At 53.2% G+C, this 19,523-nt stretch overlaps 1 protein-coding gene across 3 annotated transcripts in view; it reads right to left on the minus strand.

The window, feature by feature from the left end:
* Positions 1-9,053: 9,053 nt before the first annotated feature.
* The window catches only part of MED12 (mediator complex subunit 12), a 36,222-nt gene continuing 25,752 nt past the window's right edge, over positions 9,054-19,523 (minus strand). Inside the window, exons 33-44 of one of the 3 annotated variants that reach the window (XM_082289586.1) lie at positions 19,034-19,143; positions 18,405-18,540; positions 17,970-18,131; positions 17,061-17,438; positions 16,576-16,726; positions 16,182-16,387; positions 15,672-15,749; positions 15,252-15,469; positions 14,516-14,672; positions 11,744-11,920; positions 11,497-11,578; positions 9,054-9,481 (exon numbers count right to left, since the gene is read on the minus strand). In XM_082289586.1, the coding sequence (XP_082145712.1) occupies positions 9,438-9,481; positions 11,497-11,578; positions 11,744-11,920; positions 14,516-14,672; positions 15,252-15,469; positions 15,672-15,749; positions 16,182-16,387; positions 16,576-16,726; positions 17,061-17,438; positions 17,970-18,131; positions 18,405-18,540; positions 19,034-19,143 (1,899 nt within the window). In that variant the 3' untranslated portion in view covers positions 9,054-9,437. Of the gene's footprint in view, positions 9,482-11,496; positions 11,579-11,743; positions 11,921-14,515; positions 14,673-15,251; positions 15,470-15,671; positions 15,753-16,181; positions 16,388-16,575; positions 16,727-17,060; positions 17,439-17,969; positions 18,132-18,404; positions 18,541-19,033; positions 19,144-19,523 lie in introns of all 3 variants that reach the window. The other 2 variants (XM_082289585.1, XM_082289584.1) reach the window with 2 other exon arrangements.

Consider the following 19,523-nt stretch of genomic DNA (forward strand, 5'->3'; position numbering starts at 1 on the left):
CTGTTTGGCACCTCCTGATAGCTTAATTTGATGTGACCTTGTACTTGTATGAAAATAAACAATGAACAGTTAACCTCTATCACTTCTCTCCTGGCCTCCTGTAGACACATCTTATCCATCTTCTGTTGTTTCTTTCCCAGTCTGAAGAACCCTGCCTTATTTAGCCCTTTTTTTTGCAGAGAGGCCACCAGACCTCTGACCAACTCCGCTGCAACTTCCAGGCATTTGACTCCACAATGATCTCAACACCCACACATCTCTCCTGAGCTCTCCGTGGGCAGCTCTAGAGACAGAGACACAGAGCAACCCCTGTCCCCTTCTCCTCCATCACTGTCCCATGAGTCCTCAAGTTGCTCAGTGGTGCCTGGAGTTATGTGAGGGCAGAGGAAAGACAAGAACACAGTTGGACTCACACACTCACCTTCACAACTCCTTTAGCACTGGGTGCCAGCATCAGAACATGGATGAAGCCACCTCCATGAGGAGTGCCATGCAGACATTCTGGCCACGCTACAGACTTGGGCTTCTTCTCCCACTCCTTTAGAGCAGCACCAAACCACTGCTTGATGAAGGCCAAGCCCCTGCAGCCCCTGATCACCACAAAAGGGCATTCTCAGCAGTCTCCTCCGCAAGCCCATCTCAGAAACCTCCTGACCAAACTTTTCCCAAACATCCTTGTCCTCAGCAGCCCAGGCCCAGACCCAAACAAGGCTCGTGCACCATACAAGCCCTGTAACATGTTCTCTCTGCAACCTTTCCCAAACTTTGCCACCTGTTTTGCTGGCACAGCCAGAGCAACTGGCCACCAGACAAAGTTTCAGCTCTGCTTGCCAGACACCTTACAGGATATGCTCTCACTGAGATGCAGTTTGAAAATAACAGATGTTACTCCACTGTTCTGCATTTTTCAGTGTCAGGAACAAGGCTTCTTTACCAACAATCCTCTGAGCTCCTCGTCAAGGTGGTCTCATCCCAAACAGCGCTCCTCAGCACAAAATCTTGCTCGCAGACAGCCACTGGCACGTGCTGTCCCTCCTGCCAGGCAGACAACATGGCAAAAGGAATATACTGCAAGAGCAGAGTTTCCACACACAAACTTCAAGACTAAGCAGGAACACAGGTTTCATAATGGACTGCAATACCACATGACTACTGAGCCCAGACAAGCCAAACTTCACATAACCTCCCATCCAGGCAAAACTTCCAGGAGCTACACAAACCAGACAGGACCCGGCAGCTGCAGCCAGAAGCACCCATGTCTTTGCACTGCTCCCTCTTCATCCCCCTTTCCTCTCAGTCAGACTCGCTCCAGGGTCTGAATGATGTGGGTTCAAACTGGCAGCTCTGGCAATTGCAGGACCATTTATTCATTCGCCTCACACCCACAGCAGAATCCTGCTGAGGCCAGCAGCACACAGTGCTGGTCACAGCCTGCTCCCTGCCCCCAGCTCCGGGGAGCATCACGGTAGGAGACCACCAGAGCATTCAGTCCCCCATCCAGCACCATCCAGCTCAGCTCAGTCCTCAGACCCAGCTCTCCTCGAGTTCCCTGGTACCAGGATCCAACCTGCCTCCTCCTGCTGACGTACCTTGTGCTGGCTGTGACCACCTCCCCTCAGTGCCGACCCAGGAGCCACAACGCCCTTGGCTGCCTTTCAAAGCACTGTCAGTGGCAGCCAATAACCACAGACCACCAGCAGAGGAATCTCTGTCTGGGATCCCACAGGGAGCCAGCAACTCCCATCCCAGTGGCACTGGGAGTTCTAAGGAGAGAGCCAAGCTGTCCCTGCCCCATCCCTCTGCACTTGGTGCACAGGATGGCAGATACCAGCCTCTCTGTGCTCTGCTCTGAGATTCCACAGGCTCCTCTGCAGCTCCACAACTTGTTGCATACACGCTCCATGTTCCCATCCTCACCACTTCCCACCATCCTTCCACCCTTCTACTGTTACTGAATCCATCCAGCTGCCACTAGTGCAGCATGGACACTTCCACACTGCTCTGTCTGAGGCCATAGTAGCTCCTGGACAGCCAAGAGAGCTTCCTTTCTCCCCTGTCTGCTGCAAAGAAACAGCTTCTAGAAGGAAGGATACAGGAAGATGGCAGCAAATTGCTTGGGAGGCAGCAGACTCGCTGTGGCTGGGGGTGTTTAGGAGCTGGCTGAGCTGATGCTGTTTGGGAATTGTTTAGATGGAGCTCAGAGACTTGACTTCGACATCCCTTTCTTATCAGCTGTCCTAAAATACCTCCTCCTTTAACACAAAGGCCAGTATGGACCTGCCAGAGGATTTTGGCAATCACTGTCTCCTTGCTCTTGCTCACGGACTATATGTGATCCTGATCAAAAGACACCTGGAACAAATCCCTGTCTGTGCTGGATGCGAGCACCCAGAGCAGACCCCACAGAGAGTCAGGACAGACACAGCCACCACATCTGGAGCCTCAGCACAGTGCTCTGCCAATTCTCACGCTGCCTTCTGAAGATTTGGCAGGCTCCTGTCCCTGGGCAGCCTGCTCAGTAGCTCTGCTCATGACTCCCAGGTTCTGGCTGCCCTCACCACCCCAATCTCGAGCACCTTCCCTCCAGCCCTTTGGGACAAAAGCCTCTACACGGGGTCTGGAAAAGAGACAGCCCCAGATGAAAAGTGCAGGGCAACCCCCTTGGCATGGGCTCAACCTTCCTCTCCAACAAGGCTGCCCTAGATGCCCACTGCTGTTGAGTGTGGGCAATCGGAGGCTTCAAGAAGCAGCACCACGCAGACCCTGCCAAGATGGGCACTGCAGCTCCCATTTCCTCAGCACAGCACTGTGCAGGGCCCTCACACCCATGTCCGAGGGCTGCCCTGCACCTTGGCAGCTTCTGCTTGTGCTCTGGAGGTTGAGAGCTGCATGTTTGCAGGTGTCCAACCAAACTCCACATCCCGACTGCACACGTAACCATGGCAACTGCACATGCGAGTGGCAAAGCCTCGAGCCCGGCTAACTGCAAATGCAAATGAAGCAAACACATGAACAGTGCTAAAAGTGTGACCTCTAAATGTCAGCCTTTAACCGTTTTGCAGACACCAGCTCTGGTGGCGGCCGCCTGCAGCCTGCAGAGCAGGAAGAGGTCTGGTTCCAGTGGGGACCTCTGGGTGCCCAGCCCTGCACCAGGCATTGGCATGGGTGCTTGGGTGCACCCCTGGCACAGGCATTTCCCAGAGCTGAGTGACTCCTGCCTTGGCAACCAGCAGCTCCCTCTCTGAAGACACATCCACTCCTTACCCAACTGGCAGATGCTCCCAATTCCACAGAGCACCCTGGTTTGCAGAGGAAGGAAGGTCCCACCAGGCTGACACAAAGCATGGCCAGCACAGGGGCTCATGGGGAGCTGGCCCTGCCATCACCTGGGGCCAAGCCAGCAGCAGCATCAGATGAGGCACTCTCAAAGGATGGAAGGAAAATCCCAGCCTTTCAGGGATGTCATGTCAGAGCCACCTCCCTAAGGGAGGTCTGTGGCCTTGGGAAAGGCTGCCAGTAGAGGCAGAAGGAGGTGTCACCATTTGGGAGAGTGTGGTCCAGGAACTGACTGGCTGGACAAAGGCCTCAGGTCCCTCATCATTCCTACCCCTTGCTGCTGACAGCACTGGCTACAGACAGACCCCAGCACTGACCACCACCCACCACGTCTGTCCTGCTCCATGGCTTCGAGCACGATGAAGTCAAGCTCAGGTGAACGGTGCCAGCTCCAGCCACAGTGCACAGCACTGGGGCCACAACACCTGCACCCACCAGCCCACTCAGGGACGGATGGATAGATGGATGAACGGATATCTGGCCCACTGCCACACTCAGGGATGAGCACAGACAGCTGTCTGACAGCAAGCCTGCCTCCAACTCGGTCCCTGGCCCGAGAGAGAAATAGGGAATGTCCTTTCACTCCAGGAGCCCAGTGGCTAATGTCATTCCTAATGCTATGCCAAGTAAACTGAGCCAAGGGGATCTCCTGCCTGCCCTTGACCCAGGGATGCTCACAACAGCAGCCTCATGCCTGTCAGCACGAGGAACATCCTTGCACCCCAAATAACCCACCTCCCAGGACCTACACCAGTACCCCCAGTACGTACACCACACCACAGACACCCCACAGCCCCGGGGAGGATCCCAATCCCTGGAGTGAGAGCGCTCCAGCCCGGAGAGCCCTTGCTCCCTGCTCTGTGCTGGGTCTGACGGGCCGGGCCGAGCGGGACCGGGCAGCCCGGCGGATGCGGGGCGGGGGCCGGGATGCGGGGCGGGGGCCGGGATGCGGGCCGCGCAGCTGAGGCGGGCGCACAATCCCCCTTTCAGCACGTCGCCATGGCAACCCGCCGGCTCGCCGCGGCCGCTCATCCGGCCCCGTTAACCCTCGCCGTTACCCGCCGCCGCCGCGCTCGGCCCCACCCGTTAACCCCCGCCCCGCCGCGCTCCGCTCCGACGCCCGACTCCGGGACCGCGACCCGAACCGGGACCACCCCCCGCCCCGAGAGCCCCACGGCCGGCGCGGCGGTCACCCCCAGCCTCGCGCCGCGGGGCCGGTCCGGTCCCGTCCGGCCGCCCTCCCCATCACGAGCCGCCGCGGGCCGGGCCGTGCCGGTCCGTGCGGGGCGGGGCGGGGCGGGCGCACTCACCGTCGGGGGCGGCGGCGCGGCTGGGCCATGCCGGTGGCGGCGGCGGCTGCCCCGCGCTCCGCTCAGTCCGGCCCGACCCCGCACCGGGAGCGCGCGGCGCGTGCACGGCGGAGGCGGGCTGGGGAGGGGCCGTCCCGCAGCACCCCTTCGCTGCCGCCGCGCTGCCCGGCACCGCCGCCCGGCACCGGTACCGGGACCGCCCTGACCGGACATCCCACGGCCCCGCCGCTGCTCCGGCCGGGCCCGGTACCGCACGCCCCGGCACCTGCACCGCCCTGGTCGCTGCGCCGAGGGGATGCCGCACCCGCCGAGCGCCGCGCAGTCCGGTACCGCACCCTCCGGGTACCGGCACCAGCCGCACCTGCGCCCCGGTATCCCCCAGGACCCCCAAGCCTGCCCTGCTCAGGGCGCCGGCACTGCCCTGCTATCGGCCCTGGGCGGAGGGGGTCACCCCCACCTTCCCGACCGGGACACCTGCACAGCCTGGGGCACCCCGCACCACCCCAGTAAACGACCTCATCTGTGGGGGCATTCTGGCACGGCCCCGGGCATCCTGCGCTGTCCTGTGCATACAGAATCCTGCCCCACTGCAGCCCGTGTCTGCCCCGGTGACTTTGCATGGGTCCATTTCCACCTTCGCACAGCTCGGGCCGTGCTGCCCCGGCACACCCCACAGCAGCTGGAGAACCCTTCAGCCCCGGCACATCTCCCCACGGCCGGGAGAGCAGTCCCCGCCCCTCGTACTGCTCCGCAGTGCCCAGCAGGTCTAGGGAGGATTCAGCAGGTACTCAGTATGGGGTGCCCCGTCCCAGCCTCAGCCTTGGCGCCCGGCCCAGCCCAGTCCTGCACGCACCGGGCTGCAGGCTCAGCAGCCACAGCCCCGTAGGCTCCCAGCAGCACCGTGCAGCAGACCCAGCACCTCTGTCATTCCCCTTCCCAGCATGGGGGTAGTTTCCCCTCCCACTCATGGCCTCCTGGCAAGAGCCGCCTCTCTTACAGCCTGCCACTGCCCATAGCAATGTTTCAGTCTTGACTGATGGGATTACAGAAATCATTTGAAACAGGGAATGGATTTGGGTCTTGATGGATGTATCTGATTGCTGCCTCCCTCTGCCATTGCCAAGGTAGCATCAGCTGCTATGCCTCCACAGAGCAGGCACCGTTTCCTGTTTAAGATGTTTGCATGGCAGCATCTGAAGGGCAGCAATTTATTTCGAGTCTTCCACACACCCCTGGCACCTGCACTGAATCTGTGAATGCTCAGTGGCAGGGAGATCCCTGCACCCCAGTGTGGGTTGTGCTTCACCTGCTCCAGCGCCTTCCAGCTGCTGCTGCAGAGCAGGTCAGAGCTTTCCTGCTTCTCCTGCCCTGCTACCTCTCCCAGGGACTGCTTATGAGTGGTCAGAAGCTGGACTGATTTTGTTGCTAGCCTGTTATACACAGGGTGTATATAGGGTATACCAATATAGCTCACCCTATTTTTATATATAGATATATATATATAAAATATATATAGGGTGAGCTGCAAGATGCCACCCACTATGCGGTTGAGCAGGCAACATGGTCCAGCACTGCCTGAGATGGATGCACAGCCCTGCCCTGTGCCCAGCAGAGTTCACTGGCTCCGAGAAGCAACTTAAAGGGGGTCCTGGACTGATGCTGTGCTGCCCTGAGGCAGGCAGGGCTTCAGGCATAGCTCCCTGGGTCCCACTGCCCAGCAAAACCAGTCCAGGATGGGGTCATGATGCACGGCTGCAGTGGTGCCTTGTGGCCCACTCCCCACCACGAGCACAGCAGGAGAGTTGGGTACTCACACAGCTGCTCCACGCCCAGCTTCAGCTGCTTGACTGAGCAGTGATCGATTTTCTTGCACAACACCAGCTCTGACAGGGCCTGACAAGCCACCTTTGCCCGGGGTATGGTTCATGGGGACCCTCTAGGCCAGGCTGCTGGGTGCGGTGGGTGTGTAGGGCAGAGGCTGCTTCAGCCCGTCCATCCACCCCAAGGCATCAAGATTTGTTGCAACCTCGGGCTTCTCCTCAGATATTGGGCACAGCCCGTTTGGCATTGCCTTCAGGGAGCCCAGCACCAAACAGGCACGCTCCCACACCACTCCCGGCCTGAACTGGTGGCCGCAGTAGGGCAGCTGTGTGCATTACTCAATGGGCAGTGTGTATTAAAATGCCCCCGGTTGCCTCTGGCTCTGTCATAAGCAGCGTTTAGCCACGGCTCGGAGAAGGAGCAGAAGGGCTGGAAGCTGTCAGACCTGCTTAGAACGGCCGCGGCTCAGCGCTAATGTGCAGCACAGCAGCTGCAAGGCACGCAGCCAGGCCAGGCAGAGCACAGCTCCCCAGACAGCCCTGTGCTGTGAACCAGGTCTTGCACTGGTCCCCACGTTCCCCCAAAAACCTCCCGCAGCCACTAGAAACCTCTGGGCAGACACCGAGGGTTGTGTGGGATCTTGAACACAGTGGCAGCCTTGCGTCTGTCACCACAACAGAGCTGTGGAGTGCTGCTCATCCCACACAGACCGGGCCTGCCAAGCAGCTGACACAGCTGGGGGAAGCCTTTTGCCAGAGGAAGAGCAGGGCCCTGTTGCTGGGCCATGCAATAAAAGGTCCCGTAGCAGCAGGCACCCGGCCACAGGAGGTGACAAGTCATCCCCTTTCTCCCAGGAAGGCAAGGTGGCTCCTGGGGTGCTTTCACCAGATCCCCCATCAGCGCACACAGTAGGAGGCCGGCACCCGGCTCGGTGTTCTCGCACTGCAGCGCTCCCGTCTCGCCACAGCTGCCGTGCCAGGGACACCCCACCGGCCACCACGGCTATGCCGCCTCCGGCCACGCCGCTCCGGCTGCTGCAGAGCCGCCCCCCTCCCACCTCCGGCGCGGCAGCGATGCACAAGGAGCATCCAAGATGCCGCTTGGCGCAGGCTCAGCTGCCTCCCAGGGCCCGCAGAGGAGGGGGCTGTCGGCCATGACCGTACACAGCAGGAAGAGGGGCATGGTGTGGGCAGAGACAGTGCCCAGTGTCGCGGGGCCCTGTCCGCACCCCCGGCAGGAGGAGAGGAACAGAGTCCTCCTGCCGCAGCCACGAGTCCCTTCGAGCAGGGGCCGCCGGACACAGCCCTGGCTAGGAGCAGGGCTTCCACCTGTGGGGTCACCGAGCACGGGCTGCCGGCAAGCACGGCCCCTGGCACAGAGCACCGTGGGGGCAGGAGATGGGGAATGCAACAGCCAGCTCAGGGCTGTGCCCCAGCCTGATCCTCATGGAAGGGGACAAGGAGGGATGCACAGAGGAATCAGCCAGCTGCAGAGATCCGTCCTCACGAACAACTGAGTCCCCTCTCTCAGGCCTGGCCAGCAGCACATGGCAAGAGCCTGGCACAGGTGCCAGGTGTCTGGGGACAATCAGGGTAGAGGACGGTGTAGTGCCAGCAAGCCCCGCAGCTGCCTCAGAGAGCAGCTCCACATGTGCTCCCAGGGAGGAAAGGGCTCAGCTCCAGCTCTTGGGACAGCAGACACAGGCCCATGAACCAGGACAAGGGGCACTGCCTTGGGGCACTGCCATCCCTCACAGCTCCCTGAGCTTGCCTTCATGCTGTGGCCCACCCTCCAGAACTGTTGATCTGCCCTCAGATGAAGATCAGGTGCAGCTCATTGCTGAGTCCTTGTGGCCTCACCCTATCCCACACAGATGGGACAGAAAGGAAGACACTGGTCAAGAAAAGCTACCACAGGGACCACAGGTCGAACTCCTGAGGAAAAACCCAAGGTGCTGGTGGCTTCCAGGTTGAACAGACAGCAGGAGCAGCAAGCACCAAGACCACACCTCATGCCAGCAGGCTGCACTAACCAGGGCAGGAGTTCAGAATGCACATTACCCATGCAGAGAAAGCACCATGGCTGTCAGGAAGGAGCTAACAGAGGAGCTTTGGTGCTTATCAGCCAAACCGTGCTGTGATGAGAAGCAAGAAGCAGCACTGTGAGCGCACTCAGTCTGCAGCTCCTCCTAGACTGCAGAGGGAAGGAGCTTGAGCATCTCTGTAACTGCTGTGGTGGGGAAAGCTGGGTTTGTTAGAGCTCAGAGTTACCCTGCAATAGAAGTGCCTCTGTTTTATACTGGTGTCCTGGTGGAACATACAACAGGACTACCAGTAAAGCTCTTAATCAACATATAAATCCTACAAAGCTTGCACAAACCTTTGCAAGTATGTGAACACCAGCTTATGAAATAAACAGGGAAGAAGAGCTCTCCTTCCCAAACAAAATTGTTTAGCCTTCACAAAAGCCGAAAATGCAGACATTAGTTCTATTGAGGAAGAGATGAAGACCATGTGTGGAGGGTGCTGCTGGGCTGTACTGGGAGGAGTGCTGAGGAGGAAAGGCAGGCTCTGAATACACACTCAGTTTGCAAAGTAAGCTCTCTGTATTCATCCGAGAATGTCTGCAGTATGGAGTTCATCTGGTATAAATAAAGTACAAAATTTTACAATGTCTTAATCATTATTTTAACAAAAATACTAAAAACTGAGTAAAAACTGAAAACAAAGTGGGAAGGGAGACTATCAGCCACAAGGGATCTCCATAAACATTTGTAGAAATTGGATAGTAAAAACACTTTCTCTGTACAATAAAATGCTCCTCCTGGCATCTCCCTGTGAGACAGACAGCAGCAGCACTGGGGGCACAAGGACAGAGGCTGGGGGCTGCCCCAGAGCATGGGTCAGGCTGAAGAGGCTGTATCCATCCACAGTGATGTCTCCCTCCTCAATCAGGCTGAAGTGCCACAGGTCAGTAGCGTCCAAATGGGTTGTTGTTCTGCTGTGTCTGTGTATCTGTTGAGGTCAAGACAGAGTTACACAGTCACAAGGTCTAGTTCAGAAAAGAGATTCCCTTCCCCATGTCACCAGTGCAGTATGAGGAGTGTCACAGGCCATGAGAAGGAAAATAAAACCATTATGGTACTCCCTGTGCTGCAGATCTCCCTGAGCCTTCAGGCAGCAGCACAGCCAGGATCCCATATTCTTTTAGGAAGAGAGAGATAGGTGCCAGTCCTGATCCTGAAATTTCCAGGGAAAATCTCTCCATCCCTCATGGTGGAATTGGAGAACCGTAACAAAGCCCTGAAAGGCGGCAAGTAGCTGGGAGGATGAGTTTATGAATTAATTATTTCTGATTTTGAAAGAAAATCAGCCCTATAAAACAGCACAACTCCTGCAGCCATGCAAGCTGCTGAGCTAGCTAGTGTCGCTCATCCTAAGGCACTTCCAAAAACCGAAGGTTTCAGAGAAAATTTCCCTGGCTTCCTGTCAGTATCTCTGTACCGGCCCAAAGGACTTCCAGATGGCACAAAGGCAGGAAACATGGTAAAGTTACATTCAAGAACCTCATGAACTTCCAAACTGCTGGGACTGATGTTTTGTGATTTACAATGCTCACAGTATATTTGAGTACTGTCTGATACATAAAATTCTGTAGGATTTTTCCTGAAACAACATCAGCATGTGTGACCCTAAGCCACTAAGTAAACAGAGATGAGTGTAACCTGGCTGGCCTGCTGCCTTCTCAACTCTTCTGGACATCAGGGACCCTCTGAAGCCTCCTAAGGCAACCTATCCTGGGCCCAAAACACCCTTGTCCCCCTCCTGCAGGCTGGTCTTGGTTTAATTCCTGCTTTCCACTTCATACCTGACACTACAAATAAGAACTTCAGATGCTTCCAGGGAAAGCTGATGCAAACCCAAGGAGGCAGCATGGAAGCTGAATGCTGACACAAGGCTGCATTGGATCCACACATCTCTTCCAGATACAACAGCTCCATTTGCTCTACAGAAAGGCTACAAAAATATGGCTGTTCTACTATATTCAGATTCTTGTACAAGGTCTTCCTATACTCGAATGTCCCAGCTGAGATTCTTTGGCAGAGACTCATCATTTGTGAATCAGGCTAGTGGGAAGCTTAGCACATTAAAACCTGGTTTGGGGAGGTTTTTGGTCACAAAGACTAAGAATTTTCCATCAGGGAACAAGTAAAAGCACAGTTTCCAAGTCCCCCACTCCACACATTACCACATCTGGCACAGTCTCACACTCAGTGCAAACCAAAAAAAACCCCATATCAACTGTGCTGTCCATTTCTGAGTATTTCCATAGCATTTCTGCCATTTTTACAGCAGAAAAGCCAGTAAGGTGACAGAAGACAATGACAGCAGGCAATTCAGAAGGGAACAGCATAGACTCTGCATTCTGTATTGTGACCCTCCAGCCAGTAATTCAATACAGATTATAGGAATACAGTGCCAGACTGAACAAAATCTATGCTGTTACCCCATCTGTGACGGAAGCCCACAGACCACTACACACAGAGCAAGTGTGCAGCTACACTTCTCAGAGTACCCCTCCTGCCTCCAAGAAGTCTTGTCTGCCTCACAACACAACCACAGTGTCTCTGGGTCATCCACCAAGTGATTGCTCCAGGATTACTGCCTTCCTGTGCCCCTCAGAGGTCACCTGGAGCATAGAAAACACCCCCAGATGATTTTAAAGCTGCACACTGGATCCTTTCAGGAAAGCTGTGTGGCAGTCCCTACAAAGGCTCAGCTCCCTTGTCCCTCTGCAGGCAGCAGGAGGAAGGTCTGGAAGGTTGCTCACAAGCTGGCAAGCACTGCCCTCCCTGCTGCTGTGCCCCCTTGGGCTGGTAGCTCTAAGTCCTGATGCCACCTCCCTGCCAGCATAATTTATGTCCTCAGACAGACAATCTGGCTTGGCCTTGCTTCTCTACACCAGAGTACCTGCAATAGAAAACAGCAGGGAGGAGACTAGAAACAGGATCAAGAACACTCAGGCTTACTGGAAAGCTGCTGTTGAAGCTGTCGAACCAGAGCAGCTGTTTGCTGCTGCTGCTGTGTCTGCTGAAGGCCCTGGCGCTGGAACTGTAAAGAGAGAAACACAGTTACAACCACACCGCCTGCCTGGCAGCCTCAGCATTCACACAGGTCCTGGGAAGCTCAGGCAGGGAGAAAAGGGGGGATGCAGGTGGAGCACTGCTGGATTTGTGCTTGACTATCACATCCCCATGCCTCCAAGGGAACACTCACAATGGGCTGCTGAGGGGGAAGAGCCTGCATCCCCAGCCCCGGGGGCTGGCCCTGCGCCTGTGGCTGAGGCACTGTGGACACCTGGGGCTGCTGCTGGGGCTGGGGCTGCGGTGGCTGGGGCTGCTGCTGCTGCTGTTGCTGCTGCTGTTGTTGCTGCTGCTGCTGTTGCTGCTGCTGCTGTGAAGACAAAAGAGAAGGGACCATCAGGGAACTGTCAGGACAACGCACACAGCACCGGGGCAGGGCAAAGGCTTAAGGAGGAATGATGTTCCATGCAGTAAAACACCCTCGTATGCCATTTTCCTTACAGGTACCTAAATCACTCACATTTCACCAGGATTCCACCCCAGGCTGAGAAATGGCAAGAAATACAGGGACAGCAACAAAGTTTTCTGCAAGATGAGGTATTGACAGATGACAGGAAGAGAACTCTGAGTCTACTGGAAAAAAGGTTGGCTGGTTCATCTCCTGCCTCCTAGTTAAGATCAGCAATAATGAATAATGAGTATTTGCCTGACTCATCCTCAGATTCTTTTCAGAGGTAGCAACAGAGCTCCTATAATCTCCTTACACAATCCACTTCAGGTCAGCTACTCCTACTACTGGAGTTTTCCCTAATCTCTACCCTGAATCTCACATGTTGTGTTTTAAGGCCATTTCTGGTCCTACAGCCTAGGGATAAGAGATAAGGGGTTTTTTTGCTTTCTTTTTAAGATAAAAAATTTGGAGACTTATCTGTCCTGTTGTCTTTGTCTCTCTAATGCAACACACCCAACTATTTCAGACTTTCCTTCTCATTCACGTCCCCCAACTCTTCAATCTATCTTGCTGTCCTTCCCTGCCACTCATGACAGCTGGTGTTATACTTCAATAAAAGGATGTGGATAAAACTGGATTCAGTGCTCAAAACCAAATGTTTACAGAATTAGTTACGCTGAAAAGAATATTCAGTGTGTTGGGAGTCAGAACATACCCAGGAATCTCAAGTTTTTTTTCATTTCTCCTAATTTCCAGACAATTCTCCCATCTGTCAATGCAGTTTTTAACTCCCTAGATCAAAAAAAAAAAAAAAAGAATTCCTAGCAGAAATAAAAAAATACTAATGCTACCATAACAAACTCAACATGGTGATGATAGGTACAGTTCCAATCACTGGCTCAAAAGGACAAGGTTCAAACCTTGAACAGACTCAGAAAACAAACAAAAATACAATCAGGAGAAGGAACAGTATCTTATGAAAGAAGGTTAGAAAAACCTGACCTTTGGAAGCTGCAAGTGCTCCCTGGGAACGTACATTGGGCAAATAACAGTGAGAAAGAACAGCCAGTAAACAGGACACAGTGGACAATAATAATTCATACAAGAACCAGTCATGAACACATTGGATCAAGGATTCAAGACAAAGGAAGTGAGTTTCTAGAACAGCCTTCCAACTTAAACCAGTTTGGTCACAGGTTCCTGACATGGATGCTACGACCCAGGTACACAAGAAAACAGATGACTGACTAGATGAGCCAGGATACCAATTTCATGTCCTACTTTCTTGCAGCAGCTGTCTACCAACCCACATAAAACAAACCAAAAGGCCACCCATCCTTTCCACAAGCCACTGCATCATGAAAGTCAGCTCTAGCACCAGGCACCTGGCATGCTTCTGGTAACACAGCAGGAGTCACACTAATGGAGTATCTGGGGCACTCCACCTTTGTGGGTTTTTTAAGCAACCAAGCAAAGTCAGCTAAAAGCTGAAGGTGTACATGAAGTTACTGAGCTAGGAGAAGTGTTAGCAATTTGTCTGAGGCATGTTCTTCTAAATATGAGTGATGGAAAATGCTAAAAGAAACTTAAAGTGAATAGTCAGGGGGTGCTACTTATCAAAAGGACTAAAAGCTGCTGACCATGCCAGAGGCAGTTCTCTTGTTCAGTGCAAGGCAGCAATTCTCAGATACTGCTGACTGCAGCTCTCTGCAGGAACCACTGTCTCGCTCAGGCCACTCTCTGAACACAAAGACTCAGCACTCTGTGCCATGTAAAGTCTCCCCATATTCCACAGGTTTGCTAGGCCTTGTCGTAAGGTATTGGATTCACCAATTAAACCATCTGTGTTTCTCTGTCAATTCAATACATTTATGTAATTCCTAGAAATGTATCTGTATTTCACGTAATTATTTAATATTCATAAGATCATAATGCAAATCCATGGAATGCTCATGTCTGTTACTTATGTCTTGTGATCTTCTTTGAACCTAGAGCGCTGGGTCTAACAGTTGCCTTTGGAACCGTTTTTCACCATCTGCTGCAAGAAATGGAGTATGTGGACTGATTCACGCCAGATTTTTTGCCATTGGAAACTGCAACCAATACTTATCTTGATCTTGAGAAATGCAGATAAGCCCCTCAAGATGACCTTGAACAACTTTCATGCTCTTTTGAGGACGGGGCTTTTCACTTTGTTTCTAGCTCCTGGCACACCTGTACAACAGCTAACCTTCTGCACAATTTACTGGCTCAGCTGGAGCAGGAAGAGGTGGGACACAGGCCAGAGAACTGAACAGATTTTTAGCTCATGCTGGGTGACTGGCACAAGGCAGTGCAGCAGGAATCTCCATCATAGGAGTGGCCAGCTCTAAGGAAGGGAGAACTGCCTAGCAAAGTACCAGAGACAGCCTCCAACAGAGTGACATCCTTCCTGACACAGAGGGGCACAGGTAAGCAGCACTGGGCAAGCCTCCTCCAGCTGCAGCAGCCTTCCTCCTGTCAGCAACCACTTACCCTCAGCATCTGTTGCTGCTGCTGCTGCCTCAGGTACTGCTGCTGCTGTTGGTCAGGAAGTATCTGGCTGGGTCGGATTCCTGAGGGGACTCCCTGTGGACCCAAATGGTTCATTCCACTCATCATGGGGGTCTGCTGTATTGACTGATGAGGAAACCTGCAAGAGAAAAGGACAAGATCATGGAGTAAAGGATTCACAGGCAAACAGCTTCTTTAATCCAAACACAACTTCTGCCACCAATGAGACAGCTCCCTGCAATCCATGCTGTGTCTGCAGAAAGGTGAGGGACTCAAGGGCATCTCAAGGGTTTAATACAACCTGTTTTTCTAGAAGCCCTAAGTAAGTCATCATCCCACTGCTCTGCATGGCTTTCCTGCTGGATTTATGCCTGCTCAGGAACAATGGAAATCTCAGATTTAGCCCTTTGATGGTGATCTGCTGGCTAGATTTAAAACCAGAACTATGACTTTCTCAGGTAATTTTTCCTCATGCTTTTCTATGCCATCTTTCTCCGGTTGGTAACACAGTTTCCTGCCTACAACTAGCATTTCCAAATTTCATCCTATCTCTCTGTTTCTTCCGTGGACTGAAAGCTGGATAAAGATGTTCCTCTGAGGAAGCAAAGGACAGCACGGAGAATGGGGTTTGCACAGTTTGCTGTTAGAATTGTGTGAGCAGAGCAGGGAAACCCTTAATAAAATACAGCTTATTAACATCCCATAGGGCAGGAGGTACCTCTGTGTGTTGCCCAAGGTGTGCCCATAGCCAGGGGCCTGCTGGTGCACGTAGCCGCTTGGTCTCTGCTGCATCTGTCTAACAGGATCCACTAGAGCAGGATTAGAGCTGGGGTGGGAATTCTGATAGGGCTGACCAGAATAGGTAGGAGGTACCATTGTGCCTGACTGGGAGGGGTGCTGCTGAAGGCCTATGTGGGAGACGTAAGGAGTGTAACCCTGAAATGAAACAAAAAGGTCTTTTTTAGTCATGGGGTGAAAAGGAACACAGAACACAGGACATCAGCCTCCTGTAAATACCGTCACAGGGAAGCTCATCAGGGAGAAGAGCCAAGAGCTTTCAGGGCTCAGCAGCAAGAACAAAGCTGCAGCCCTGTGCTGGAGCCAGATTTTAGCCCTACCTGCAGTCACTGCCACTTACCTGGGAGGGCTGCAGTGCTCCATAAGACGGGGTTGGAGCCATTTGGCGCACGGGCTGCTGGCCCATTATGCCCTGGCCCTGCTGGAAGGCAAGAGAGAAATGCTTTTTCCAACATCTCCAAAGGGCAGGAACACTGCTGCTCTCTTCTCAGCAGCTCCCACTAAATCAGACAAGTGGCTTCACTGCTTAACCTACGATGCTGCTGCACAGCAGGCACACGCTCATGACTTCTGCCTCACCCTGACCTGGGACAAACAGGCCACTAAAAAACCTGCCACCGCCAGCCAGAACATGCCCCTCTCATTCCCCAGTGGCCACCCCATGACAGCCTCCTCCTGTTAGTGACATGGGCCCACAAAGCAGGTGGCACCACAGGAACAGACACAAGAAACAGCATCTTTCTGGAGCAGATACAGAGCTGGGCAGCTCTGGCTAAAAGGGACAGCACTGAACAGCCTGGCCATGCTATACTGTGGAGTCAGCAACAGCAAGAGCACAGCTCTGACTTACCAACTTTGCTTGCAGCTGCTGCCGCAGTATCTGTCCCTGGGACACTGGAGGCTGCTGCCTGTACACTGCTGGCTTGTAGGAGGGGTCAATGCCCATCATGCTCCCCATCCCTGGAGGCAGCACACCACTGTAGGGAGGGCGACTCTGAACCAGTTTTCCCAGTGGCATGCGTACCGGTCTGTAGGATGTATCCAGGCGAGGGCCACCTGCAAGAGGAAGAGGAACAGGCAGACCAGTCACAGGCTACTGCTGCACCTCATAGCTCCACAATGACTGCTCATCACTGTACCTAGACATGACAAGCAAAAGGAGAAAGTGTAGGGACCCGCACAGGGCCATCTCACAGAAAAGGTTCCCAAAGAGCTGTAACATGTTGGCTCTCCTGTGCACCTACCTGCTGGAAGAGGCTGATTCTGGGCATAGAGACCCACTGGTGACTGTCCATATGCCAGCCTCGACATGGTGCTTCCTGACTGGTGGTGCAAGAGATCTGTAGGCATACCAACTCCATATGAAACCCCTCGGCTAGGGCCCAACACAAAGTCCTGTGAAGACAAAGCGATAAGAAAGATCAACGTGCTCTGGGAATTCATGAATGGAGGAAGAGTATTAAAGGGTTGAAAAGCCCACAGGAGGAAGCCAACGATGTTATCTGAGCTGGGCAGACTCCTTTCCTCCCATCAGGGATTAAGAAAATGTTTGCCTTGCCCCAAGCTGAAAGAAAGAGCAGGATAAAGCTCCAGTACTCCCAGCTGAGAGGAAACACATCACATCTTCACCAGAACACCACTCTCAGGCTCCTCAGGAAGACTCTAGGGAGTGTTCTGTGACTAAGAGTGGAGGACATGGGACACCCACAGCTGCTGGACACTCCATTACCTCAGTTTTGCTGGCAGATTGGTTGCGTTTCTTAGTTTTGCTCTGTTTCTTCTTGCGTTCTTCAGTGGAGGCAGCAGGATTGGAGCTTGTTTTATCAGCCTTGGCTGGTTCTGCAGTTTTCTTCTCTGGCTCTAAAGCCACAGGTGTAGGAGGCTCTTCCTCTTCAGGGGGCAGTGGCAAGGGCTCCAGGTAGTAACTGCGGGGCTTGGGTTTCAGGTGTGTGTGATACAGAAGAAGCCTCTGCTGCTCCTCAAACCTGGACACCTTGCGATCCACCCGGACTGTCCCAAACCATCCCCAGGAGAGAGGGGCTGAGTGCTTTAAGCCCTCAAAAAGATCCCAAGGGGAAATCTTCTGCTTTGTAGAGACTTGCAAACCCTTTAAAGCAAAAGAGATAAGAACCTTCAAGTCCCTGTTGTTGCTCCTATGAGGGCACAGGAAACTCTGTGCTTTCTTCAGGCTCTACTCCAGATGTCTCAGTAAACAGACTGAGCCCTTGCTAATGGTCCTTACTCTTCCAGGTGGCAAAGCAGTGATTTCTAAAGGCCTTCATCAACAACTGTCTAGTCTCTTTCATCCCAGTCTCCTCACACTGGCTCTGCCCAGTAACTTATGTGACAGGGATTATGTGTTTCTCTTACACTTCATATAACCATAAATACAACCCCCAAATATAGTTAACATCTCAGGTCACAGCAGCATGCTATCACCAAGCATTAACACCCCAGCGTTGCCCTTTCTGGACATGGTTATGTGCCAGCTTGTCTGCGTGCAGCAGCCACTTAAAGCTCATCAGGGAATGAGGCACTGCATACAGATGCCTCCCAAGCTGTGCAGACTTAAGGCATCAGAGGACAAGGTGACACCTGCACTCAGGAGCTGTGATACAGACAAAAATGCTTCACTTACCTCCTTCTTGAAGATGGAATCAAAACCAGCTATTTTATTGCCTTTAGTGTCAATGAGGGATCCCTGAGGTTCACAGGTGATGACATCTCGGGTCTGCTTGGGAAGTGGCAGTAGCTGTCGCACCTTCTCCAGGCTGTCAGACTGACGGTCCCCCAGCTCTTTCTGTACAAGTGCAACAGAGAGGACTTGAAGACTTTTTCAGGAAAAACCATCCAAAGCCCACCTATGCCTCTTCTGGTATTGGCCTCCATCCCTGCATTACCTCTCACCTTTGCACCCTTCAGTCCTACAGAGTCATAGGGGCCACCCTCACTACTTCAACTAAACAGCAGCAACAGGACAGGTACTGTTCACGAGACACAGGTAAATCTGCATAGCTGGACAACCACAACACAGCACACTCTGGGTCCCCAGACAGAGCCTGGTGTCCCTCACCCTGAGTTTCTTGACAAGATTCATATACGCCCGCTTGTTCTCCTCCATGCTGCCCTGAGAGATGCTGGACATATCAGCAGCCAGGGTGCCGTTGATGAGAACACTCAGCATGTCCAGCACGGTGGTAAAGAGCTCACTGTTGGTCAGAGCAGAAAGGTCAGTCACCTGAAAAGCTGATAAAAAGCCTCTGCCATCATTGCAACACCAAACACTATTAGATTGTCAAGACTTCCGCCCACACTTAGAAGTGTCAGTCTTCAGAATAACCTCCCACACTAATCCTCCTTTTCCTTATACACCACACTTGAGTTTTACTCCCACTTGAGTTAGGTGCAGTATTACAGATTAAGACTGGACTCCTCTGTATCCATTCAGCACCTCTAAAAAGCAGACTCAGCTCTCCCCTGCATATCTCTCTGCATCTGCAAAGCCAAGTTTGTTCTGAATATGGCAGAGTGCACTTGGCTATCAGGACCTAAGTTGTAGCCTGCTATTACTCCGAAGTCTCTTTCAGCTGTCACTTCTGACAGATCATCTAGAGAAACAGCCAGCTCACATGAGAAACAGGGCCATGCTAACAACTGCCTCCCTTGAGAAGTGTATACACCACAAGTCAGCCAGAAAGTTACTTGTTTGACTGCATGTCCACAGTGCCACTGCTGATAATGTCCAGGAGAAGCACGGCCCATTCAGTTGTCTGTTGTGTGCTGCGTTGGACTGTGTCGAACATTCCCCCCACCTGGCAGAGAAAGGGAGTTTAGTCACAAGGACACCAAGAAACACTGAGATTTTGAAGTGAGAAAGGAGCTTAAACCAGAGCTTGAAGGAGCTTATCTCCTACTGAGAGCTGAAGGAGACTGCTGTCAGCAGCCAAACCTCAGATGCAAATAGTAGTGCTGTGGGCTGCAAAATCATTCAAAGGGGAAGGCATATCTACAGAAAAGAGACCAAGTCTTTGGATTTCATCCTGGTGAAACAGAGCAAGGGAGTTTATTTATGCACCCTGTCCCACTCAGGGCTCAAGACCTAGAAGCAGCACAAGTGTCTCTCCTACTTCCTTGCCTCAGGACATATATAGACCCTCTAGTGTGTTCTTGTTCCAAAGGAAAAAAAAGGCAG

The sequence above is a fragment of the Coloeus monedula genome (genome assembly GCF_965178545.1).
Source record: "Coloeus monedula genome assembly, chromosome: 12".
Classification (NCBI taxonomy): Eukaryota; Metazoa; Chordata; class Aves; order Passeriformes; family Corvidae; genus Coloeus; species Coloeus monedula.